We start from the raw sequence: 25570 nt of genomic DNA on the forward strand, positions 1-25570 counted from the left end.
GTCCGTCTCCGGCACCACAACCAAATGGCTGAGCCTCCCTGGCCGGCTGCGCAGCCCGCCCATTGGTCCCTTCCCCCCCCGCCGCTGCCACCATTGGCTGTTGCCCGGAGACCCTCGGCGGCGATTGGCTCCAGCTGTTGCCGCTCATCCGCCGGCCCGCAGGTCCCGCCTCCACCGTGATCAGGTTAGTGTGCGCCGCGGGTGCTGGGGGCTCGAGAACCGAGCGGAGCTGGTTGAGCCTTCAAAGTCCTAAAACGCGCGGCCGTGGGTTCGGGGTTTATTGATTGAATTCCGCCGGCGCGGGAGCCTCTGCAGAGAGAGAGCGCGAGAGATGGAAATGGACAAACGGATTCATTTAGAGCTGCGGAACAGGACGCCCTCTGATGTGAGCATTTGCCAAAAATATCTCTGTCGGTCCATTCTCCTACTTTGTGTGTGTGTGTGCGTTGGGGGGAGGCACTTTTTTTTGAGGGGGGGGCGCCCGGGAGGTGTGGGTTTCGGGGTCGGACTGCAAATGAATTGCAAGGTTGGGGGGTTGCAATGCCATCCGAGCATGTTCCGGCTGCCGCCGCCGCTGCCCTTGGTGTGTGACTACCTGTGCGTGTGCTCCCGCGTGTGCGAGTGTGGGTGCGAGAGTGTGCGTGCGAGTGTGCACCCACCGGGGGCCAGCGGGCGCACGCGTTTGGGTCGGAGAGAATGAGGCAAAATAACCCTCTGAGCTCGCTGCTCCCTTGACTCCGTCTGGGGGAAAGATTAACGAGGCAGAGGAGGAGGGGGGCTGCCTCCTGGATTTAACAACAAAAAAAGGGGGTTTTATATTTTATAAATGAATCCCCCCTTCCGCCCCCCTCCCGCGCCTTCCCCCTCCCTTTCTCTCTCTCTCTCTCTCTCTCTCTCTCTCTCGCTCGCACACACACAATAAGTTTTGGGCTTCGCGAGTCCGGTTTAGTTTCTGATAAATGTGGGCCGAGGCCCCCGGGGAGAGCGCGTGGGGAGGGGGCTGCAGTGGAGTTGGGAATGGCTCGAGTTTAAAGTGCGTCTTCATTTCTTTGCAGTGATGAGGCGAGAGACGGGGGAGCCATATTTGTAACTTTGTAGTGTTCGTGAACGCGCCCTTTCTCTCCCTCCCTCCCTTTCTCTGCCTCCCTTCCTCTCCTCCTCTTTCTCCCTCACTCTTTCCACCCCACCTTCGGGCCAGATGCTGATGTTTCTTCCTTTCCTTCCGAAGGGAGGATAAATTGGAAGGGGGGAGGGATTTTCGAACGTGCTAAGGCACAGATAATCCCCGCGCCTCCCCACCTCGAGCGATCGCTATTGCAAGTTACCCAAAGGCTACGTCCCGGTCCCCCCTCGCCCCTGCTCCTTCCGGCCTCGCTGAGATGCCAGCCTTTGAGCCCTGGCGCCCCCCGGCCAGGCTTTCTCCAGGGTGGGCTCCTCGGCAGCCATTCGGCGCCTGGTTAATAAATGGGCACGGGAAACTTTGTCAGGACGCGAGCTGCCCAGACCTGGTGCCCGTGGTGGGTATTGGCCGGGTCCAGATTTATGCGGGCATAGGAAACACGCAGCTCCGGGATGGGAGTTTGCCTTCTGGTCGCCGTTATTGATTGGGCAGCGGCGGGAGTACGGCCGGAGGAAACTTACACGGATGGGAACTGGGAGGCTCGGGCGAAAGCCCACCCCCAAGGAGGGGGAAGGTGAGGGTGGGTTACTCGAACGCTCGTTTGTATTTCTGTCTCCCTCTCGCTTTCAAACAGTGTTTTATGTGAGTTGGCGGCTCAGCGGAGACCCCGGCTCTGGGGCGGAGACCCTGGCCGGCTCCTCTCGCGGCCCCTTCCGAGACCCGGGCAGCGCGGGCCGGAGGACCCCTCCTCCAGCCTCGGTGGCCAGGGTTCCACAGAGTTGGAAGTTTGGGTAGCACGGTGCGCTGACCTGTCGCCCCTTCAGCCCGTTAAAACCCGAATCCCTGGCGAAGGCAGGCCTTGCTTCCTCTTTTCTCTAGTTCCTCCCCCAAACCTGAGTGAGACTTTTGAAAACAAGATCCTTTTTGTGCCCCCCCCCCCCCCCCACCATAACGCAGCTGTGGACTGTAGACGTGCAGTGCCTTATGGCGCGCAGGGCGGGGAGGGGGTGGCGGAGGGAGGGGAGGGGGTGCCCGCCGAGAAGGCAGGAGTTTCCGCGAACAATTTGCCGGCGGTTTGCCTTTCTCTGGCCGGTTTCATCCCGGCTTAGACCCCGAGCCGGAGGATTTGGGGGCTGGGTGTGGTGATGGGGGAGGGGGCCGGAGCCGCGGTCTTCCCGCGTACTTTCCGGAAGCCCCCCGTGCGGAGGGGGAAGGGCGCGCAGTGGGGGGCCGGGGTCGTGGCGGGTGGGTGTGGAGGCGCGGTTCGCCAGGCCGGCCCCAGCCACCCGGCCGGCCAACTGGGAGCGAGATCGAAAGCGGGTCGAACCGGCTCTTTAAACTTCCCCGAGTGTGTGCTGGGGGAGGGGAGCGCGCCGCGCCGAACTGGGAGCGATTTCTCACGCTTCGCCCCCTCGCCTCCGAGTCTCCCTGCCCACTCGCCTGCCCCCTGCCTCGAGGCGGGGTGGGGCGCGGGTGGGGATGGAGGGGGCACTTTCTGCACATTTGGGGAGGAGGGGGAGCGAGAAAGCTTGCTAATGAGGGACAAAAGGGGTGGGGGAGGAGGAACTATTTTTTTGTAAACGTTCTTAAGACAAATAGCTCTCGGAGAGCGCCCCCTGCGCCCCTCCCCGCCGCGCTCCCCCCCCGGGGGCCCCCACATACCCACCTTCGGAGCCTCTCCCAACTCGGATCCGGGGGCTGGTGGCCACGCCGCGACGCCGAAATAGGACGAGCAGCCATGTTTCCCGGGTCTCGCGCGGCCCGCCCCGCCCCTCCCCCATGGCGCGGCCGGCGCCGAGCGCGGGGCTGCGAGTGCGGGCGCCGGGCTCCATGCGGCGCGGGGCGCGGGCCGGCGGGCGGGCGGGCTGGCGCCGGGGCGGACGGGCCTCGTGCGCACGGGCCGGGCGCGGGCGCGCGGGGCCGGCCCCGGGCGGGCCTCCTGGCTTCCCCCGCTGCTTTGGAGCTCGAGGTGTTGTGTTATTATTATTATTTTTGCAAAGGCCAGGCCCTCCGGAGGCCGAGCCCGAAGGGCGCCGACGCGTTATTGGGGGGCAGGGGCGGCCGCCGGGGCCCTGCTCGCCTGTGGCACGACTGCCGGGCGCCGGGCTGCCATTTTGTCACCGTGGCTGTTGTCGCTGTGTATGTGTGGGGGGGGGGGATGGTGGGGGTGGTGTGCGGAGTCTTGCGCCATCGCCCCGACGGCCCCGGACGTGGAGGCAGCAGGGGAAGCCGGCTCCGGGGACCCCCGGTCGTGCTGTGGGCCCCGATGGGGTTTTCTTCCCCGAGACAACGGCCTGAGGCTTGGCTGGAGCGTCGCGGCGGCGGTCGCCCAGGGAGGGCGACGATCCTCCCCGCAAGTGCTCCCCCCCACCCCCCATCGCTCTCCCTACCTCCCCCACCCCCTCTTCTTTCCAGTGTTTCGCCCTTCCTCCTGCTGGCGTTTTCAGACGTAGTTAAATGTGGCCCTAAAGACGTACTGGTCGCCCGGGTGTTGGCTCTTTCGGAGAAACTGATAGGAGGGTCGGGGGAGAAATTAAACATGAGGTTTCTTTTTCGGGAGGGGGGCGCGCGCGACTCCAGCGGCCCTGACTGGAGCCAAGGACAGCAGCCGCTTACCCGGGAGGGACGAGTTGTCGATGTGTTGGGGAAACGCCCTCCGGGGCTGGGCTCTCCGGGAAGGTAGGTCGCGCCCCGTGTTTCAGGTGGGTGTTACAGCGCCCTGCAGTCTGCGAGGGGAGGCCCCCCCTCCACCCCAGTTTTCCACTGCCCCTCCCCCTTTTATTTTTGCCCTGGGGAAGGCAGTTCACGGTAGTAACCCTAAACCGAAAAGAGAAGGGAATAAGGTTAGCTTTTTTAAAAAGTAAGCGATGTCTTTCTGCCGACCGCCTTTCTGCGTCACGTCTCTGGCTTCTCTCCGGGACTTTTTAAAAGCCGATGTCAGTGCTGGTTAAGCACCTCTCTGGTTAAACTCTGGTGTCTGCATGAGACTAGCTTTGATGGCAGTGCCTGGCAAAGGCTGCCCAGGAAGCCAGGTTTAACTTTGACCTTTGGAATACGTCGCATGATGTTTTCCAGACTACTGCCTAATTGGGTTCATGTAGCCTGATATTAACTCCAGTTTATGCAAGCCAACCAAGGATCCACAGGCAGAAAATTGAACTGGGGCTCCGGATGGTCATGGTCAGTGATGTTTTGTTCCTGGATTGCTGCTGCTGCTGGTAGTTTTGAGTCTGGGGGCTCCATAGTGAAGGTGGGTTTTGGAGCTGCACAGACCTCTGCGTTTGAATTCTTCTGGCCAAAAAGAGGTAGGGTAAGTTAACCTGTCCCTGTGATCTTGGGCAGGTAACCTAACCTCCTCTTTAAACCTTCATTTCCTCATCTTTGAAAGGGGACTAGTGAGCTGGTCTAATGAGTAAGTGACAAAACTGGCTTGTTCTGGCCGTCAGGTGCCCAATATGGGATAGTGTTGGTCTTGGAGAGATAATAGAGCACAACTTTGAGCTTCTCTGCAGTTCTGGACAACAACAACCACCACGACAACAATAATAATAGCGAGTGCTTACACAGCACCATGCTGTGCCTGGCACAATTCTAAGTGGATTATACAGATCAATTAATCTAGTCCCCACAGCAGCACTGTGAGGTGTAGGTACTGTTATTATCCTCATATTACACACAGGGAAATTGAGGCATAGAGAGCTTATCACAGCCAGTCTGCATACTCATCATCTTACTCTCTGTTCCATCTCCTGAAGCACCTTTTTATTTTTTTTGATCAGACACTAAGGGGAGAGCTTTTTCTTCTCTGGCTTTAAAATAGTGCCACCTCATGAGAGATTGAGTTTCCTGTCATTTAAGGTATTGAAATGAACCCTGGACGGCCTCCTGCTTGAAGATACTGAGGTGGGTGGTCAGGACCGGGGGGCTCTGAATTGTCATTTTAAGGAGGGAAGCCATACACTTTCCGAGTTTGGTTTAGAACATCACATCTGTTGACGCTGAAATAAGTCTGTCCTTTTAGATGTTGGGGTACACATTTTAGTAATGAGAAGACTCTTAGGCAGTGGTTTGTATGGGATCCTGCATGGAATGCATTTTCTGGTTTTATTTGTCACCATCTGCATCCAAAAAACTGAAGAGAATTGGCATGTCCTCTTACCTAAGATGTGGTATACTAGTAACAATTCATGGATCATCTCACTGAACTCTCCTAACGACTAATTAAGGGTAGGCAAAGCTGTGTGACATCCTCCATGTTGTGAGGGTGGTCCCGGGATGCAACAGAGTTGGGTTCTCCTCCTACTGTAAAACCAGAGGCCTCTTTGGTTGGAAATTAGGGGCTTTGAGAGTTGTCTAGTCCATCATGTCCCAAACATGGCCCATCCATCATCAGAATCACCTAGGGAGCATGTAAAATGCAGGTTCCTGGCACCCCTAGATGTTGGTTTAGCACAAGTGCTGTCAAATTCAGGGTCAGCTGCCTGTTTTGGTATCATGAGCTAAGAATAATCTGTACGTAGAAATACTGCAATCAATTTGATGATGTGGAACGCTTAACTTTGAATTCCAATGATGTGAAATGTTATCCTCCCCCACCAAAAGAATTCCACTTGTCTCGTTAGACCATCATTACCCTGACCCCCGAGTTGTATTTATTACAGATCTTAAGTTTCATCAATAAAAGAATTGTGGAAATTTGTTTTCTGTCATTATAAAAGTGCCTGTGTTGTATTGTTAGTTTTGCCTCTAGGTAAAGTTTACTACCTGGCCCTTTACAGAGAAAGCTTGGTGATCCCTTTCTTAGTTGGGGGAAGAGAGGGCTGGGATCTGGATTTTTTTATTTTATTGTTTTTAATTCTTAAATTTTTTATTAAGCATGTGGCAGACCATTCATTTGGGTGGTGCTCTAGGAGTGTTTCCAAGTTCTTTTGTGTGTGCCCTTTAACTAGTTGATGCCTAGTGGAAATTGGCTTTGATCCAAGAACCTCCATCAGAAGAGAAATTGTCCTCATTACCAGTTCAGAATTGAGTGCCCCTTCTATCTAGAAGTTCTTCTGTGTAACCAACTAAAATTCTTCAGCTTGCATACTCCGTATTTCAAAAGGGTGTTGTGTATCTTGTAGTTCTATGGTTACTCTTCAATTTCAAATGTCTTCTCGGAGCTTTGAGGCCTGCAGAAGGTGCAGCAGCTGTGTCCTCCATGGCTGACATCAGACCCTCAGAACACAGATCATTGAAAGCCACAGATAATCCTGAAATCTCTGGTCCTGCCCTGCTGCTCCCCTCCCCCATGCATGTTTCCTGGGGAACACACCCTCAACAAAGTGGCTTTGAGTTTCAGAGCCTTCTTCCTACCTCTAGCCACTTGTGCCCGAGCTAATGAGCAGAGGGAGCAGGAGTAAGACTGGCCAGGCTGAGGGGAGGAGGAGATAAATCCAAGGGGAGGAATCTCAGTCCCCACAACTTTGGCGTATGCTTTAAGGACAGCGGACTGCAGACCCAGGTCCCTGTCTTGGCCGCTTTTGCACCACCAGCCTTTCAAGGTGACTTAATGCTAGACTTACACAATCCTTTTTATTTGTAATACAGGCACCTAACTGAGCTTTGGGGGCTGGCCATCCCAGAGCCTCCGTCCGAATGAATGATCCCACGTTGAAATAAAAAACTCGGGGACTGTTAGTGACCCTTTATGGATATCGTATCGGCTACTCATCAGGCGACTCCTCCCCCCTGTGCCTGCCCCCTCTACCTTGGTGTCTCCGCCTGGGAGGGGAGCACAGAGCTTGTTGCTGAGTGATGAGGAGCCCTGGTCACATGAGCTTGGTTGGCCCAGTTGTTTGGCCTGAGTTCTGAGACGAAAAGGAGGCTCATTACTCTGCTGTCCAGAGGCGGCCACTCCCTCACAGATGTGTACTGCCGTGTCTCCCCACCCCATTTTGACCTGCCCACCCGCTGCCCTAGCTGGTTGTCTCGGCTCCTGGGAAGTGCGCTCCACCCATTCCGCATCACCACCGCTTTCCTCCCACGAATACAGAGAAAAAGGGACCCGACTTTGAATCTTAGAATCTTACGTTACATTGAAATACAATTGTACACATGATAAATACCCAACAGTGATGTTTTCATTAAAGAGATGGAGTTGGGCAGGGATGGAGAATTGCGAAGGCACCTGTTACTCAGAACTTGTCATTTAATAAAATTTGTTGAAACAAGATGAGCCAAGCACCCGTGGCCCTGGGCCACCTGCCCGGACGTGGAAACAGCCTCCTTCCATAGAACCAGTTGTCCTGATGATATTTGTTCATACAAAAACTGTAAACAAGATAAAATATCTTTGCCCTCCCACACTAGTCCCTGTCTTGTGCCCAGCGAGCCACACCCTGCAACCCCCATGTATCCACTCGCATTTATTTTGTTTTAGCCCCACGGCTGCCCTGGGACGCTCATCTATCTTCTCTACCAGAACTTGCCCTAGGCAGCAGATCTAAAAGATCAGCTTACTCCTCCACTATCACTTACCCTAATGTGGATTAAAGTCAAGGCTGTCTTTCCCAGAGATATTTGCGTTTGGAGATTCCGGTTTGGTGAGCAAATTAGCGGAGGGCTATTAAAGACTTGTGTGCTGTTCTCAGTTTTGCTATTATTAACTAACTTGGACAAGTTGCTGGGCTTCTTGGGGCCTCTCTGTCTCCTTCACTCTAAAATGAGAGTATTGAATTGGATTGGTGGCTTTCAAACTTCTTGATCCTAACAGTACAGATATGTTTTGCACCACTACCCGGTAGGTATATACGTGCATATGTTCTACCAACAAATGACAAGACGCTTCCTTACTACATGTAAAACATTTCTGTTCATTAAAAAAAGTGTGCTGGCTTTGACCCATTAATTGATCGCGTCAGTTGTTATTGTTTGAAAGACATTAAAAGATGAGTATTGAGCTTCCTTCGCACTCAAATATTTGGTGGTTTGATTTGGGGGGATGAGGGAATGCCATGTGTAGCTTTGTGAACTCCCTCCGTTGAGGGTCAATAGTGATTTCTCCAGCTTTTAAGCCAGCTCGAGGGGCGCCTGGGTGGCCCAGTCCTTTAATGTCTGACTTCGGCTCAGGTCATGGTCTCAGTGAGTCCGAGCTCCGCGTCGGACTCTGCTGTCAGCACGGAGCCTGCTTCAGATCCTCCTCTTTACCCCCACCCCCTCCCCTGCTTGGACTCTCTCTCTCTCTCAAAATAAATAAAACTAAAAAAAAAAACAAAAACAAAAACCGCTTGTCCCTGGGTCCCATGTTCTCCAACTGCACACTCTCTCCTTAGTTCTAGCTCTTTCCCACCCCAAACCTTCTCATGGCATTAAGGAATCCTTATCCTAAATTCCTACCCCCAAGTGGATGCCTTCCAAGGTTCCTGGTTGTGCCAGTGGCCCTCAGCCAAGCCTGTTCCTCCACCCCCTTCTCTCCACGCTCACCACCCAGTGCCTTCCATCCTTCAGGTGCCACACACTGTGCAGGTTGCCTGGGGCCTGGCTTCCACGTTTTCCAGTGTGGAGGAGAGAGGGTGAGGAGGGTGCCTTTGGCTTCTGCTCCCACCCAGCCTGCCTGGGGGGGTGCATCCTGTCTCCCCTACTTCCAGCCATGGCACTTGGGCAAGCCCCTTCACCTCACAGCGCCTCCCTCCTTTTGTCTCTGTAACGTGACGATGTGATAGTACCTACCCCACGGTAAGCACTCAGGAAACCAGAGCTGTCATTGGTATTATGCTCTGTCCCACTGGAACCGCATAGTTGGCATTCGCTTTAAAAAAAACCAAAAAACAAAAAAAAAAAACCCATACATTAACAACACACATTATATAAAAAAGTAACGTTCGTTTCAGTGAGAAAAGAGGTTAGAAGCTAGAGATTCTTAACTTGGCAGAAGTCTTTTCCCCACGAGCAAGCAATTCAGTAGTAAACGCGTGGCTTCTGGATGTGAGTATAGCTGCACAACTAACCATCACGGAGCAGCTCCAGCCATGGGTCCCAGGTAGTCTGTGCAGAGGGTAAGGTCACCACTCTCTCTCTCCCCCGGACGGGGTGACGGCACTGTTCCTCACCGCCCTCCCAGCCTGCCCCCTTGCTGGCCACCCCTGCCTTCTTCATGGAAAAGTGACGCCTGGTTTCCTAAGAAATGCCTAGCCGGAATCTGTGCCCAGCTCAGGTGTCCTCGGTGTTTCGCCCTGGGCACCTAAGCCGCTCCTCTCCTTCGGACCTTTTCAAGCTTGTGGTGTTTCTCCCATCTTCCAGCCAGCAGAAAACCTCACTTGATTCTGTGTCACCGTGGCTGCTGCCTAGCTCTGTCTTCCCATTTACAGTCAGACTTCCTGAGTTGTCTAGAACCACCTTCTCCATTCCCTCACTTCTCTCACACCTCAACCCTCCTCCGTCTGCTTTGCTTCCTAAACAGCTCTAAAGAGACTTCACTGTCGTCTTCTACATCACTCCTCAGCAGCATTTGCACCCTTGACCTTCATGAAACGTGTTCCCTCCCGCGCTCCCTTTCTCCAGTATGTCTCCTACCGCTCTGGTCACTCCTCGTTTCTAGTGTCCCTTGCCCTCCTCTCTGTGGCCACGAAGCATTTTGCCCGGTCGGGCCTTGGGCCCTCTCGGTCTGCATTCCCTCCACACCATGTGGTGTCCTCCCGCACCGACAGCTGAAAGGACCGTGCTCACTCTGTGACTGAGCTGTGCGTCCCCGCCCTGGACTCCTGGCTAAGCTCGGGACCCACCCGATGTCTCCACCTGAGTGTCCCCAAATCACCCCACAAGCAAATGCCCAAGAAAGAACCCATGACCTCTGTAACCTCCGTCCTCCCCTAGATGCGCCGCGACCTTCTATCCGTCACGAGTCCTGTCTATTCGCAATACCATCCTCTACTCCCTGCCAGCTGATGTCCCTGCATCAATAGCCCCCTCGAGCCACGCTTCAGACTTGAGCCAGCATGCTCTCGCCGAAACGCGGATGTAATTGTGTCGCCGCGCTTCAAATACGTGGTGTTCTTAGGAGAAGATTTTGCAGGGACTGGCCACTGGTTGCCCTCACTGTTTCCCTCACCGCCTTGCCACGGCACTGGCCTCACTCACCGCCTTTATTCCTGCATATCTACTCCAGGCCATAACAGCCACCATCACTGACTTCGCATCTAATTGTCTCCACCAGCTCCCTCACCCTCCACCCTCCTCAGCCCTGGGTCTGGTTCTTTTGTTATGAAACTCTTACAGAAATTTCCTTCACAGTGCTTCAGTTGGTAATTATACATTCCCGAATGTGAGTGTTTTAATTAGCATCTCTGTCCCCCTGTGTAGCCGCATGATTTAAAGGCCCTGCTTTTGGTACACATCACTGTGTGCTCTCGGAGCGCAGCACCGCACTCGGCACATGGTGGGCATTCTAGAAATGAAGGTGAATGAAGAAACCAGGGTCCTTGCGTGTTCTTGTCATTTTCATCGCCTTCTGGAAAGCCAAGCACAAGCCCCTGAAACAAAGCATCAGAAACAATGTAGGGTTTTTTGCCCACCAACCCCCTCCCCTCCAGCTCTCCCCTGGGTGAGTGTGAGCTCTTCCTCTGAGTGGGTGATTCACACTTTCTTAGCGCCCTGTGCTTCTCCGATTTTTCCGGTTTTTACATCTGAACCTCAGCCCTAGTTTGTCTGCCTTTTAGTTTAGTGGATTATTCACACACAGCAAAGCAGAACACCAAAAAACTAATAAAACACAAAAGTATTTTTCAAGGTCCAAATAGTTCCTTCCTGCATGTCAGTGGATTGCGTTAGGAGACTACTGCTCTACTCTGTGGCTTATTTTATTTTTAATTTGGTCACGAAAGTTCATGCCATACAAGAAATGCCTGTACCTTACCAAGCACTCTTTCCTTACTCAGAACTTCCCAGCCCTGGTGTGTGATGGGTTAGGGGTGAAGAGCATTCTTTACCCTTCTTTGACAAGCAGGGAAGGTGCAGGGTTCTGCCTGAGATCCCCAGCAGAGGAAGCATCCGTTGCTCTGTGTTAGTAGGTGCTGTCTGCTTAGGCTGTGTGCACAGACCCACCAGAGTCCTCTCAGGCCATCCCGTAGGGTCCGGCGAAGGCAACCCCCTGGGCTGTTCTGCAGATGTCTTGTGAGGCTCAGACATGTCTGAGGTGAGAGGATTCCATTAGCAGAGTGGGAGTGAGGAGGCTTTCCCCCCTAGTTGTCCTCCGGCTGGGAATAAGGAAAAGGCAGGGTTCTGCTGCGGGCTGGAAGAACAGGAATGGAGGGCCAGAGTGAAGTCTGGACGAGAAAGGCCTGTGGTGTCTCCGTGAGCAACATTGTGCTGGGACTCTGCCGTCAGAAGTGTCCAGAAGGGCCAGGTCACTGGATTCTGCTGCGTCCCTCAGAAGTCGGGGGTGGGGGGGTGGTGGTGAGAGAGGAAGAGAGAGAGAGTGTGCGTGTGTGTGCGTGTGTGCGCGCGCGCGTAGGGGGCGGGTTGAAGCAAGAACCTGTAATAGTAAATTTAAAAGGATTACAGATTTCTTCAGGGGCATGCATCCCGTGGAGGCCCTCATCCCCCATTATGTAACCAACTTTTCTGTAGCTGCTGGCCTCCCCAGCAGGCCCAAATGGCGTGGCTGTGAAGGGAGGGTGAGGGGAGCCCACTTTCACTGACACGGCCTGTGTGCCCAGCATCCAGAATGATGCAGGGAGTTCTGTGAATGCCACGTAAGTATCTGGGTAGCAGCTTGAATTTAGTGAATGCAGTTCCTATGTTCTGGATTGGGGGAAGGGGGGCGGGGGAGGGGGGTGGTTCACGAGCTGGGTGGGGAGTGGGTTGCAGACCAGTGGAATTATGGTTTCTGTGGTGGGGTTGGGGAGATAGAGCATGGACAGGGGAAAGAATGCATGTGGCTAGAAAGGCAGATTTCAACCCCAGCTGTGTATCAGAACCACCAGGGGAGCATTTTAAGAAATTCCCAGGCTCTACCCAGCTACAGAATCAGTCTCCGAGGGTGGTGCCCAGTCAGTGTATTTTTAGACTGCTCTAAAGGGGGCTCTAAGGCACAGTTGGGAACCGCCACATTGAGGCAGGGTGCAGAACTCCACAGCAGGTAGGAGGAAGTAAAGTAAGTGGAGGTAGAAGACGAGGAAAATGGAGGAAGGAAAACAGGGAAGGGGAAAGAGGGGTCCAGAATCCCCCCGCCGCCGGGGTGCCGGGCTCTGGTCCTTGGCCTGGCCCCCTCACGGGCCTACGTTCCGGCTCATCACACTCGCATGTGAACCTGGACCTCACGGGGCTGCTGCTGGAGTGTCTGTCGAGTGAGGTTTCTTGAGCAAGACTGCACTTGGCCCTTCCTTGATCTCCAGGGGACCTTTATGTAAGGAGGACGGGACCCCAGGGCCAAGCAGTCGGGTGTCTCGGGCCGGGCCCGAGCCGCTGACTCCACTGTTAGAGCACACCCAGCAGGTTTGAGCCTCAGCTACCTCGTCTGTAAAATGGTGACTGACAATAACGCCGGCTTGTTGTCAGGACCGAAAGAAATGTTTGTGCCGGGTGTGGGTCGCGGATAGCCCCTGAAGGCTAGTGGATTCTAACCAGCCCAGGCTTGAAGGAGTGTTTGAACCGGGTTGGGGAGGGGGCAGCCTGTCTGAAGAAGGCCCTTGCTCTGAGGTGTCTGAGCCTGTGTGTGGCCGGAGCAATTTTGGGGAGAGCTGTCTTTGCCTGTCCCAGAAGGAGGCCTCCCCTGGAGCTGCTCAAGCAGGTGGGAGGGGGCTGGAGGAGCCCCGGGCAAGAGACAGCCCGAATGCTTGCTTGCTTGCTTGCTTGCTTGCTTGCGAGCTGCAGACACCCCTGCCCCAGGGCCTCCCTCTCCCTGTGGAGTAGGGGTGACTGGGCTCTCTGCCTGGCTTCTCTTTTCTGGAGCACTTGCTCTGTCCGCAGGCCCTCCTGCCTCTCAACTCCCCTCCTGGCTGCAGGACCCCAGGTGTGCCTCAGTCAGGCCTTTTTCGTTCAGACAGCTCCCGATGGGCCTCCTCCAGGAAGTCTTCCTCTACTGACCCGGACGAAAGGGTGCGATTCATGTCCCTCCTCCCAGGTGATGTCAAGATGCAGAAGTCCCCAGGACTTCCAGCTGTGCTCTCCTCTGCGCTAATTTCCATGGCACCTCACGTCCACTGTGGCTCAGCTCTCTGTGGGGTCAGGTTCGTGTCTCTTTATTCCCCCTGCCTGAGGGTGGCGTTGAGGGTTTGCAGAGACCTGAGGGTTTGCAGAGACCGGGGCAGCTCCCCTGCAGCTGGGGGCCCCAGGAAGGCTCTGTGATGATGTCATGTGTCTCCAGCCTCCCGCCTAGCTGCCTGTGGGAAGGATCTGTCTGTTCTGGCACAGGGGCCTGTTCCATATGGAGGGCCGGGAATTGGCCATCACAGTCACCCGGGGCGTTCCTGCCATTTCTGCCTGTCTCCTTTTCCCTACGGAGATTCGGGTGCACCCTGGGTGCAGCCTGGGAAGGGTGGGCAGGCATGCACTTTGGTACAGCTCCTCAGCTTTGTCTGGAAGGCTTGGAGAATCCTCTCTGCAGAGGTTGGCCTGCCGCCATGATGAGTGGCTGTGCTCCTAGCCCCCGTCTAGTTTGCGGCTCTGTTGCAGATGTGCCTGTGTAGAGCTGGTGTGTCTGTCCTTTTAGGTGTGCTCTGTGAGTCTCGGGAGGCTTCTCCCAGAGCAGGGCCCTCCCTCTAGGGCTGCTGTTCTGGGTGGAGGTGGAGGAGCTGCGGTCGTGGCAGCAGAAGTGGAATGCTCTCCTCTTAACAGTGAAGGAGTACGTGGTTCAGGGCAGGCATTTGGCCTCTGTAGGCACTTGGGAACCTTCCCTCAGTCCCAGCGGCCAGTGTGGTCACTGCCAGGAGTGGCCACAGGGGAGTGTCTAAAGTGGAAGTGCAAATGCATCTGTGAGTTTGACCAGGGGCCATAGACTCCAGCAAGGTCGGGATCCTGGTCTGCAAGGTGCCCACTGTACTGGCAAACCAGACTTGTCTCGGGCAGATGCTTCGTTAGTAGCCCTGGGAGGCTTATGACGGCCACAGATGTCTCTGGTGATAAACAGCACTTGGCCGGCTAGCGTCTGATGTTCACCAGAGTTATGAGGGTGATTTCTGCAGATAGCAAATACTGTGGAGGGGTCATTCAATGCATCAATTTCACATATTGATTGAATGACCACTGTGCACTGGGTAGGCATTCTGCATGATGCAGGTGAACTAGACAAACTTCTCATCTGCGCTGCCCATGCGGTGCTCCCATTCCATTGAGGGAGGTGGTCGGTAAAGAGTCACGATGGCTGTGTGCTAAGCCCCGAGAAGACAGAGCTGTGCTAAAGGGGGTGTGTGATCCCGGAGGGCCTCTCTGATGAGGTGGCATTTGAGCAGTCACTCGGTAACCTACACTGGACATCTGGCCCCCGTGAACCAGAACCTAAAGTATCTGATCTCAGAGTACCTACGAATCATCCTGCTGACGAGCAAGTCGAGGCCCAGCGAGGTTAAGGTGCAGATTCGTGAGGTGATAAGTAGGAAAGATGATGTGATAGAAGAGTGGGACAAAACATAAGTGGCCAGTACTCTGCTCACACCAGCGTTAGTCATTTCCCCAGGCCAGCTGACCCCCCCCCCCACCCCGCCTTTTCATCCCAGAAGGTCTTATTATTTTCTTAAGGCTCCGGCTTTGAAAGATCTGTACTTGCAAATTTGCGTTTACTAACAATAGCAGATTTATTTTCTCATTTATGGCTGTGTGAGTCAGAGGGTGGGGGGCACAAAGTTTAAACACATCTTGTAACCGCTAGTGAGCCCTCTGGGCAAGGGCTGACCACCTGGTGTTGGTCTCTCCCTGCCTTTTTTCTTTCTTTCTTTCTTTCTTTCTTTCTTTCTTTCTTTCTTTCTTTCTCTCTCTTTCTCTCTTTCTTTCTTTCTTTTTTAACATTTATTCATTTTTGAGAGATACAGTGCGAGTGGGGGAGGAACAGAGAGAGAGGGAGACACAGAATCTGAAGCAGGCTCTGGGCTCTGAGCTGTCAGCATAGAGCCGGACATGGGGCTCGAACCCACAGACCGCGAGACCATGACCTGAGCCGAAGTTGGACGCTTAACCCACTGAGCCACCCTGGCACCTCTAAGTGGGATTTTTCGTGTTCTTTCTGAAATGGCAGAATTTCTTGGAAGGTCCCATTGCTACGTTTTGGATTCCATCTAGCCCTCCCACCCTGGTTTGAGGGGCCAGGTGCCTTTGGGTGGGCTAGGGAGACCCTGCCCTTACCTCTGACCCAAGATGGTGAGGCAGGACTCAGAGCCCCCCGCCCCCACTCCCCCCAGGCTTACTTTCAGGGAGAAACACACTGTAAAATCAGGTCAGAGAACCAGCCCTGACCCATGTCTTCTCCCAAGGACCAGGAAGAGCCTTAATTGGCTGATAGTTTTCATCTAGAAGAAGGTGTCCTGCGTGAATTTGAAAGGAGCTTTTGGTGAAGTAAGACTTCATTAATTAGCCTGTTAGGGAAACGGCTTCCCAGTATTAGGGGGGCTGGATAAATTTGATGACCACTGTTCTGGTTTGGGCTTCTGAAAAGGAGGAGCTAGGTTTTCATCCTTTTACTAAATATTGAGAAAAATGTAGTATCTTTTTATGTGTTTTGTTTGCTTTTAACCGTTGAGTAGCTGTGTGCCAGATACCATATTTGTTCTTATTTAATCTGTATAAAAAAATGCTACAAGCTGAGTGGGATTATTCCCACTTTAACAGATGAGGGAGCTGAGGCTCAGAAAGCTAGTTTAGCAACTAGCTCAAGGTCACATCTTACTGAGGAGCTGTGCTTGGGTACAAAGCCAGGTCATTGACTTCAGAGCTGTGCACATAGCCTCAAATCTTAACTGTGATTTCCCCCATCTTCCCAGCCACTTTGGGGCTGCTGATAATATGAGAATGCTCTAGATTCCTGACTTTCATTTCTTTCTCTTTTCTATAAAATCTGCTGCATTTGTCTTCCCTAGGAGGATGGACATATGATGCCAACATATCTGGTTTAAAATATATATATTTTAGGGGCGCCTGGGTGGCTCAGTCGGTTAAGCGTCCGACTTTGGCTCAGGTCATGATCTCACGGTCCGTGAGTTCAAGCCCCGCGTCGGGCTCTGTGCTGACAGCTCAGAGCCTGGAGCCTGCTTTGGATTCTGTGTCTCCCTCTCTCTCTCTGACCCTGCCCCTTTCATGCTCTGTCTCTGTCTCAAAAAAAACATTAAAAAAAAAAATTTTTTTTTTTAAATATATATTTTATTGTGATATGGAACACATCAAAGTGAATGAAGTAAATGTGAGGTTCAGTGATTTTTCTCCCATGGATTTTTTTTCAGTTTATTTATTTATTTTGAGAGAGAGAGAGAGCGTGCAGGCCAAGGGCAGAGAGAGAGGGAAAGAGAGAATATCCCAGGCAGGCTCCACAGAGCCGGACACAGGTCTCAAACTCACGAACTGTGAGATCACGACCTGATCCGAAGTCGGACACTTAACCAACTGAGCTGCCCAGGCACCCCTCCTTCGGATTTTTCCCCTTAAGTGATTTTTTTGCATCGTCGGGGAAATCCCAGCAAAATCCGCTTTCCACGTGCCTTCCTTTGCCTTTCTGTGCCAGTCTTGTTTGCACGTCTCCGTGTTTCTGACATTCTTCGACCACGAGGGCCTGGGCGCACAGATGAGAAGCCTACCTAGGGTGCCTCAGAGTACTAAAGAGGGTCTGAGAAGTGGGGGAAGACCAAATTCTTTTCCGGTAAAAGTAGGCTAAGACAATTAGGGGCTTAGGTGCTGCCTCAAAAACCGCACAGCAGCGTATTCTGACCTCGAGTAAGGAGAGAGCGTAGGAGGTTGTGGAACGGGCCTGGCGGCGTGTTTTCCCTGGAACCCCTTGCAGCCTGGCCATCGGCAGGACCCCTTCTGGGAAAGGAGTCAGGCTGCCCCCTTACAGAGCACCTACTGCAAGCCTTGTGTCCAGCTCGGTGTTTGGCAAACAACACTTTTTTGATCCTCAAGAACACCCCTAAGGTATGCATGTGGACACCCATTACCAGACAGGGAAACTGGCCCCCTGAGGTTAGATGGCCCTCAAGGCACGCCGAACTGCCCCCATGTGTCCTAACAGTCCCTTCTGCTTTTCCCTCCAGACTGGCCAATCTGGGGGCAGAGGGCAAGGACACCTTTATCATTGGGTCCCTGGTGCCTGGTGCGGTGCCATCTTGGCGTTTTTGGTAGGCTCTAAGCGTTGTCGAACGAGCAGAGGGGAAGTAACTTGTCCACACAGGTGCAGTGGTGAAGCCTTTCCATTGTAGGACTCCGAGGCTCCAGGACAGCTGCTCTGTGGGTCAGAAGTAGGATCTGATTCCAGCTCTTTGGTTAATAAGTGGGATGAACACAAAATGACATACGTACCCGTTTATCTGAATTGCAACATTAATGTAGAAAAGGATTGGAAGCGACCCAAATACTCATCAATAAGGGCCCGGTGAAGAAAAATGATGGCACATTCCAAACGGTGCAAATAAGAAACAAGAAAGGTTTTTGTGTACTATGTCACATGAACTTCATGGAAAACGAAAACAAAAAAAGGCAAAGATCAGTATATAATATGCTAATATGCACTAGTTTTGGGTAAAGGGGAGAAAAATAAGATTTTGAATTTGTGTATGTGTAAACAAATTCTAGAAGGATATACTTAATGGGTGGGATGGTTAACTAGGCAGGATGGGAGGGAGAATTGACTGCTTATCCTATGCTTTTTTTTTTTTTTTAAGTATTTATTTTGAGAAAGAGAGCACATGAGCAGGGAAGGGGCAGAGAGAGAGAGAGAGAGAGAGAGAGAGAGAGAGAGAGAATCCCAAGCAGGCTCCGCCCTGGCAGCATAGAGCCTGATGTGGGGCTCGAATCCATGAACTGTGTGATCATGACCCAAGCTGAAGTCAAGAGCTGGTCGCCTAGTCGACTGAGCCACCCAGTCGCCCCTGCTGTTTGGTTTTGAAACCATGAGAATGAATGTTAACTTCTTCAAAAAAGTAAAAAGAAAAAAAATAATGGAAGTCACTTTGGACTCGCTATTTTGTCTGTCCGGGCAACCCGTCTCCCCATCTGAACAACGAGGCGATTGGATTAGAGCAAGGTTTCATCACGTTGTGTATATTGTGTGTATCTCTGACTTTTGTGGGCTTTTCCAGGAGACACTGACCTGGTCCTAGGTCTGCAGTCCCTTCTGTTGGTGGCCTCGACCTGGATCAGCTCTGGCTGTTTGAGAAAGGCCGGGGCGAGGCAGAGAGCAAGGAGCCCTCTGCCGAGGTCTGGGCCTTGTTCCTGTCCCCGTGCCTGGCAGTTTATCCTCTGAACACCCTGCCCTGGTGTGACTCAGTTGGTTCTTCCCTCAAACAGGAGGATTACAGTGAAGAGAGACTGTTCTGGAGCTTTCTGGCAAAGTGCTGCAGTTTAATAGGAAGGAAAAAAAATGGCAGAATGTTTTCCCAGGTTATTTTTAATGCTTTTCAGTTCAGCAAACATTAATTGAGAGCTAAGTGCAAGGCAGCGTGGGGGAGTCAGAGCTACATAACATCTCATCTCTGCTCTCCGGAGTGTGAAGTCTTGGGTGAGAAACTTGAGTGTAAAATTCCTCCTCATACCGTCCAGGGCTGCACAGTTTACCTCATCTGGTCCCTCAGACGTGTGGGGTTGGGAGGGATTCTCCCCATTTCACAGATGAGGAAATGGAGTCTCAGTGAAGTCTTGCCCAACGAAAGCCACACAGTTCCTAAGTGGTAGAGCCTGGAACTAAACCAGATTTTCTGTGATGCTCTTCATGAGCCCAGACGCTCGTAAGCAGAACATTCCGCCACAGGAGATTTCCCGGAGGTGTGTGGTGTGGGCCAGTCTCTACCTGGAAACAGTCAGCTGAGCACAGTCCTCAGTAAGCCTCCTTCACTGTTCGCTTTTATGGAAGGGCAGTGGAAACCTCAGGCTTATGGTCACACATTGGGTCTTAACCCCCTTTGCTGTGGTCCCAACAGTTCAGACCTCCACTGCCTGTGAAACCCACCACCCTGCCACAAGTTAGGTGCAGAATGTCCCAGGCGTGTGTAAGGGTGGATGTGACAGCATCCTTCTCGCCACCCCTTTCTCCTGCCACCGCTTCCTCTTCTTTTCCTTCCCTTCTTCCACAAATTCTGTCATCCTCTTTCCCAGAAGAGCCACACATGCTCCCCGCTCAGGGTCTCTGCCCTGGCTGTTCCCTCCCTCTACCTGAAAAGCTCTTTCCGTGGCTTCAAGTCCCCACTGGAAACTCCCTTGGATAGGAAAGTGGCATCCCTCCCCACTACTGCTGTTTTCTCTTTATGGTGTCTGTTCATATTACATACAGACTACATTGATCGCTTTCCTGCCTCACCCCCGTCCCCTCCGATGTGCGAGCCCACGAAGCCTGGCAAGTTGGGCTTTGCACGGTATCCCTAACGTCTGCCTAGCACAGGTGCCCAGCATCTAATAGATACTCTGTACACAGTATTGAACAGGTAAATTGTAAATTGCCCTGTGGCCTAAACAAGTAACACTTCTTTAAAGAGGAAAGAAGCAAATCATAGCCTCTTTTGTAAAGGCGAAAAGACCCAAGGCTTGTCTCTCTGCAGCGCTTCATCATACAATATCACTCCATTTAATAATTGTTCAGCCCTGTTTAGAGCCCTCTGCAGACGGTCACTTAGAGGCCTCTGATTTGTATGCTTAGGGAGACCGCTCACTGGTTTGTTTTTGTTTTTTTTTTTTCAGAGCAGCCTATTCTTTTCTGGGACAGTTGTAATGATTTAAACACTCTCATAGTTTACGTGGGGCCGAAAACTGCCTCATTGTAATTCCTGCACACTGATCTTCGTTCTCGAAGCACAGGAGAGCACGGAATAAACGCACTTCTGTGTGCACAGGACACTCCTTCAAGATAGTTGGAAAAAGATGGCTGTCGAAAGGCTCTCCCCCACCCTCCGGCCAAAACATCACCGGTCCCTTTGATGGTTCTCCCGGTGCCACCGTTGTCAGGGGCCTTCCCACCCCGGGTGCTTCCTCAAGTTTGTTCTGCCTCAAGTTTCAGAATTCAAGATTTAGTCCCGTCGGAGCAGAGTGTATATAGAGACCCTGCCCAAGGAGCCTCGGTCCTTGTTGACCTGTTGCTGTCAGCACAGCCTTGGGATGACCTCGTCTGGGAGACAGAACGCATTCTGTTCACTTTTACATTGTCTCTAGTCGTTGAGCCCCTCTCGGACTCTTCAAGAATCATAAAGGTTATTATAAGGGTTTGTTTTTGGTTTTGGCTTCTGGCATTTAAAAAAAAATTTTTTTTAAGATGTATTTTTGAGAGAGAGAGTGCAAGAGGGAAGGGACAGAGAGATGGGTGGGGGGGGGGGGGCAGAGAAAATCCAAAGCAGGATCTAAGCTGACAACAGCCAGCCCGATGCGGGGCTTGAACTCAAGAACCATGAGATCATGACCTGAACTGAATTCGGACACTCTATCCACTGAGCCACCCAGGTGCCCCTGTACCTTATTTTATTTTTATTTTTTTTTAATGTTTATTCTTGAGAGAGAGAGAGAGAGAGAGAGAGAGAGTGAGCAGGGGAGGGGCAGAGAGAGAGGGAGACACAGAATCCAAAGCAGGCTCTAGGCTCTGAGCTGTAAGTACGGAGCCTGACCTGGGACTCGAACTCATGAACTTGCAAGATCATGCCCGTAGCTGAAGTTGGGCACTCAACTGACTGAGCCACCCAGGTGCCCCACCCTGTCCCCTATTTTAAAAGATAGTAAACATGAATAAAGTTCTGTTTCCAAAATCCACGTGAAGAGGGTGGAACTCTGGAAGTAAAGCAAAACGTGCAGAGCCTTCAACTTTATTCTTTCTCCTGCCTTTGACTGCCTGTGTCTTTTCCTCAGTGTCTGTCTGTCCCTCTGCCTTCCATCTCCCGCCCACCCCTCGCTTCCCCCTCCCTCCCTCTCCCTCCTGCCATTGCTCCCATCCCTGCCCTCCCACTTAGTAGACAGGGGGAGCTAACACTTACTTCTCAGCATTTCCATTGCAAATACTTTTACCATAGCCTTTCATTTACAGGCTTAGGCTAAGGTGCACGTGTCCCATTTTTCTCAAGGAGAAAGAACGGAGATTAAATTGCTTCTCATGTGTGACCCTTGGCTAATTTGCTTTGTGGCCTTGGATAGAAAAAACTTTCAGCCCCCAGCTTTAGGCTCTTCTGCATGATGGGTTCCCATTTCTGCCCAAATCAGCGGTTTCCTATTGGTGGTTGGACATGAGGCCTTCCACACCGCACTACTTGCTCTGTTTCTGTCATTGCCAATGCCACTGTCATTTTGGGTAGAGGTGGCAGGGAAGGAGGCCAAGGTCGAGAGTTTCGACTCTGAGGCCACTGAGCCTTTCTTTGCCTCTTCGGCATTTCCGGTCCTGCTGGGTGTGTGTGTGTGTGTGTGTGTGTGTGTGTGTGTGTGTGTGTGTGTGTGTGGAGGCGGGAGGGAGGGAGGGAGGAGGGCCAGGTTCAGGCATGGGGCTCTTTTCCTCACAGCTGTTTTCTTTTTCCTCCTTTGTTTCCTCTTGCTTCCAGGAGTTCATCACGGAGAGGCCTGTGCTTTAGGGTGTGGGAGAATTGAGAACAGCCCAAGGTCTGATTCCGTAATGGGCTGTGTGACCTTGGGTGAGTCACTGGGTTGGTTTTCACAGAGCTTCATCAGTTGCCTGAGGAGCTGGAGAGGATCGGTGGTTCCCTAGAGGTGGTGATGATGGGGTCCTTTGGTTCTGTGATGTACTTTTTAATAGCCAGCTGCAAATTTGGCTGAGGCACGTCCAGAGGCTGTGGGACGCGCGTCCCAGCCTCTGAGTCTGAGTCTGGGTAGTGAGGTGTCTTCTCAGATGGGCTGTGCTGCTGGGCTGGGCTGGGCAGAGGGTTGACCTGCCAGCTCGTGGATCTGAGGAAGTGAATTAACTTTTGTTTTGCAGACCATTCTTCCACTTGGGGGTCCACAGGGAGTGGGTAGCAGTCAAGGTCCACACTGGGCCCACTGCCCTCTTTTTGGACTCTGCTGACCTGAGGACTCCAGTGGCATTTCCACATCAGACTGCCCCTGCTGTCCACAGGTGCCCCTGCTGTCAGCCAGGCTGACAGTCCCTGAATCTGATTTCAGGAGTCCAGATCAACCACATCAGGCAGCTGGGACAGAGGGCCCAGGAAGCCATGCTTGTTGATTTGTCTAGGAGTGGAACTAATGGGATGGTTTGCTTCAGAAAGTGAATTGGGGGGGGGCGCCTGGGTGGCTCAGTCGGTTAAGTGTCCGACTTCAGCTCAGGTCATGATCTCGCGGTCTGTGAGTTCGGGCCCCACATCAGGCTCTGTGCTGACAACTCAGAGCCTGGAGCCTGTTTCAGATTCTGTGTCTCCCTCTCTCTCTGTGCCTCCCCCGCTCACGCTCTGTCTCTCTGTCTCTGAGAAATGAATAAACCTTAAGAAAAAAAGTTTTTTTTAAAGAGAGTGAATTAGGGAGGCGCCTGGGTGATTCAGTCGGTTGGTTGAGTGTCCGACTTCGACTCAGGTCATGATCTCACTCATGGGTTCGAGCCCCACGTCGGGCTCTGTGCTGGCAGCTCAGAGCCTGGAGCCTGCTTCAGATTCTGTGTCTCTGTCTCTCTCTGCCCCTCCCCCACTCACACTCTGTCTCTCTCTCTCAAAATAAATAAACATAATAATAAAATTTAAAAAAAGGAAAGTGAATTAGGGATTAGTTAGCCTTTTAGAATCTAGAAGATTCTTCAGAGCCATCACCACCCCCCCCCCCCCACTCCATTCTTTGCTCTAGCTTCAGTGACCCGTTCCAGTTTGACCATTTAGCAAGTATTTACTGAAAGCCAGCCCCTCTGGGCAGGGCACCAGCGGGGAACACTGAGACCTCAGCCCTTGGTAAGCTTGTGTTTGGAGAAAAGATCACAGGAAGAAGAACTGCCAGATGCCCTCTGTGGCCGAGCAGCAGCTCTCAGAGGACCCTGGTGGAAGGAGCACTTTCCCTGGGAGACGAGTAGGATGAGTAGAATTCCGGTTGTCTGAGTATTCAATGCAGTGATGCCTGGGGAAGCACTTTGTAAACTGTCATATAGGGAAGAAATGCCAGGTGGTGCCACCGTGTTTGCTGCAGGGCAGGGAGGCTGGCAGAGGTGAGGTGGGGACAAGCTGCCTTGGGAAGAGGCACAGGGTTTTTGGTCCAGGAGCACTGATGGCTGAGGGGCTGGGAATCCTTCTCCGGCTTTGCAGTCCCTGTGGCCATGAAAGTCTGTGGACCAGGAGTGACGGGACGTGATAGGACATGATCAAAGCAGCGTTTTAGGAGATTGGTCAGGATTTACCCCTCTGCTCTCTGGGCCTTCCCCTTCAATCTCCTCATGGCTTTTCTGTTGCGTGGGGCCAGTGCTGTGGCTATTTAATAAGATCATTGTGAACAGTGTGGTTTTTTTATGAACCGCAGCATTGTTGAGCAGGGAATAGGACCCTGTGAGCTGAGGTGCCTGCTCCCTGCTGCCCTGGGAAAAGGCAGACATCAGATGGGACGATGCCAGACTGCTGCATTTGGAACCCAGCACCCTGGGTCTCTGGGGGCTGTTTTTGTGACCCTGGTGTGTTTTAAGAGACTACACGATTGATTTTTGTGTTTCATTAATTGCCTGGGGCCCCAAATTTCCTTTCTGGCGTCCCTCAGTGATGATTCCTGAGCTCTTTTGGTCCATGAAATCTTTCACTTCCTTTTGGAGGAACAGAGGCTGAGTTTGGATGTGAGTGGGACTAAAAGTAGATGGACCCACAGAATTTTGGAGCTAGAAAGGATCTCCTCTCTGTGCTCAGGCTCCATTGTCCAGTGTGTGAATTAGAGGGCTGGCAGAAACCCAGAGAGGAATGTGGCTTTCCCCCAAGGCACACAGCAAGTCCCTGGCAAGGTGGGCACCAGGGTCCAGGTCATCTGACTGCCTGATCAGCACCCTCATGCTTCTTGTCCCTCTTTCCTCCTTCTGGTCACCATTCAGATACCACCTTCTGGGGCCAGTTTCAAACTCCTGCTTCATCCAGTACCCACTAAAGGTGGGAAGGGACAACCATGGAGAAGATGTAGCCTGCTAGGTTGCCAACCGATCGCATCATCCACCGGAGCCAAGACCTCATCTCTCCCTGTTCCCACTACACTGCCTTCCCCCAGCAAAGTCAGACCAAGACACCCCCTCCCCACGTCCTGGGTCCAAACAGCCTTCTGGCCCTATTTTCTGCCGCTCTGGGAATACTTTGCTTCCCATACACTTAAGGCGGACAGGGCTAGGGCAGGGGCTTGGGCGGTCAGGGAAGTGGAACTGACAAGTCTTGAAGGGGAGTAGAATGTAGACTGGCCCCGGAGGGAGGAATGAGGTGTTAGGGGAGGAAAGCCAGGGCCCGAAACATCAGGGAGGAGGCCCGGCTGTGCCGGGGGCTCAGTCGCCAAGTGGGGCCCATGCCACAAGCCGGAAGCCCAGGTCCTACAGCCATCCCCGCCCGCCTCCGGTTACTGCGAGTCTGTCCTTCTGGCTGGAGGAAGCATCCGCAGCGGAACCAGCTCCTCTCTGTCTCCGAGGCAGAAACCGAGACCTCCCCGCACCCGCTGGAGGAGGTAGGGAGCCGGTTCCAGGCGGAGCAGGAGCCAGTCACAGGGTTTATGTTAATGCGGGCCCTCCCCCAGCCGGCGCTTAGCCTATTACCCGGGCCCTGGCCGACAGCTTAATTACCGCTGCAGCGCGCCTCGGCTTGCGTTCCACGGTTCCCTAAAATAATAAGGATGGCGTCACCGACTTCCCGCGGCCATGTGCTCCCACCCGTGCCTTCAGAGCTCTATTGTAGGAAACAAACAAAATCCAGACACTCAGATGCTTTTTTTCTTGGAGAGATTTTTTTTTTTTTTTTTTTTTTTTTTGGTTTTAAGGTAGTGTTGGGACCCTGCCCCTTAAGTTAAGATTTTAAAAGATCTTTAAGGTGTGGAGGCCAGAGTCTTGGCTACCACTGAGGCTGCAGAATATCCTCCTGTTAGCAGAAATTCGAAAGCTATGTGGATGATTCCCCAGTCTTCCACTGGGGCCTCTGATTTCTGCTCAGAGGGGTGGTATGGGGTAGCTTGACAGAAGAATCACCCAGCTCAAGGTTCCTGGACTCTGGGCCAACTCTGGACCTTGCTCTTTCCTCTGGAAAAAAAAGAGGGCTAAACTTGACCAGCATTTTACAAACTGTGGGTCGCATTAAAAAAAATCGCATTAAAAAAAAATTTTTTTTAATGTAACAAAAACAGTAATTGTAATAGGGTACGTTTCGTTTTGGTGTGCAT

The 25570-nt window shown here is 52.7% G+C and overlaps 1 protein-coding gene across 1 annotated transcript in view; it reads left to right on the plus strand.

Annotated features, from left to right (window-relative positions):
• Positions 1-307: 307 nt before the first annotated feature.
• ANP32A (acidic nuclear phosphoprotein 32 family member A) overlaps positions 308-25570 on the plus strand; it is a 40233-nt gene continuing 14970 nt past the window's right edge. Inside the window, exon 1 of the mRNA XM_042941568.1 lies at positions 308-385. Coding sequence (XP_042797502.1) covers positions 332-385 — 54 coding nt within the window. The 5' untranslated portion in view covers positions 308-331. The remainder of the gene's footprint in view (positions 386-25570) is intronic.

Source organism: Panthera leo, chromosome B3 (genome assembly GCF_018350215.1).
Source record: "Panthera leo isolate Ple1 chromosome B3, P.leo_Ple1_pat1.1, whole genome shotgun sequence".
Taxonomy (NCBI): Eukaryota; Metazoa; Chordata; class Mammalia; order Carnivora; family Felidae; genus Panthera; species Panthera leo.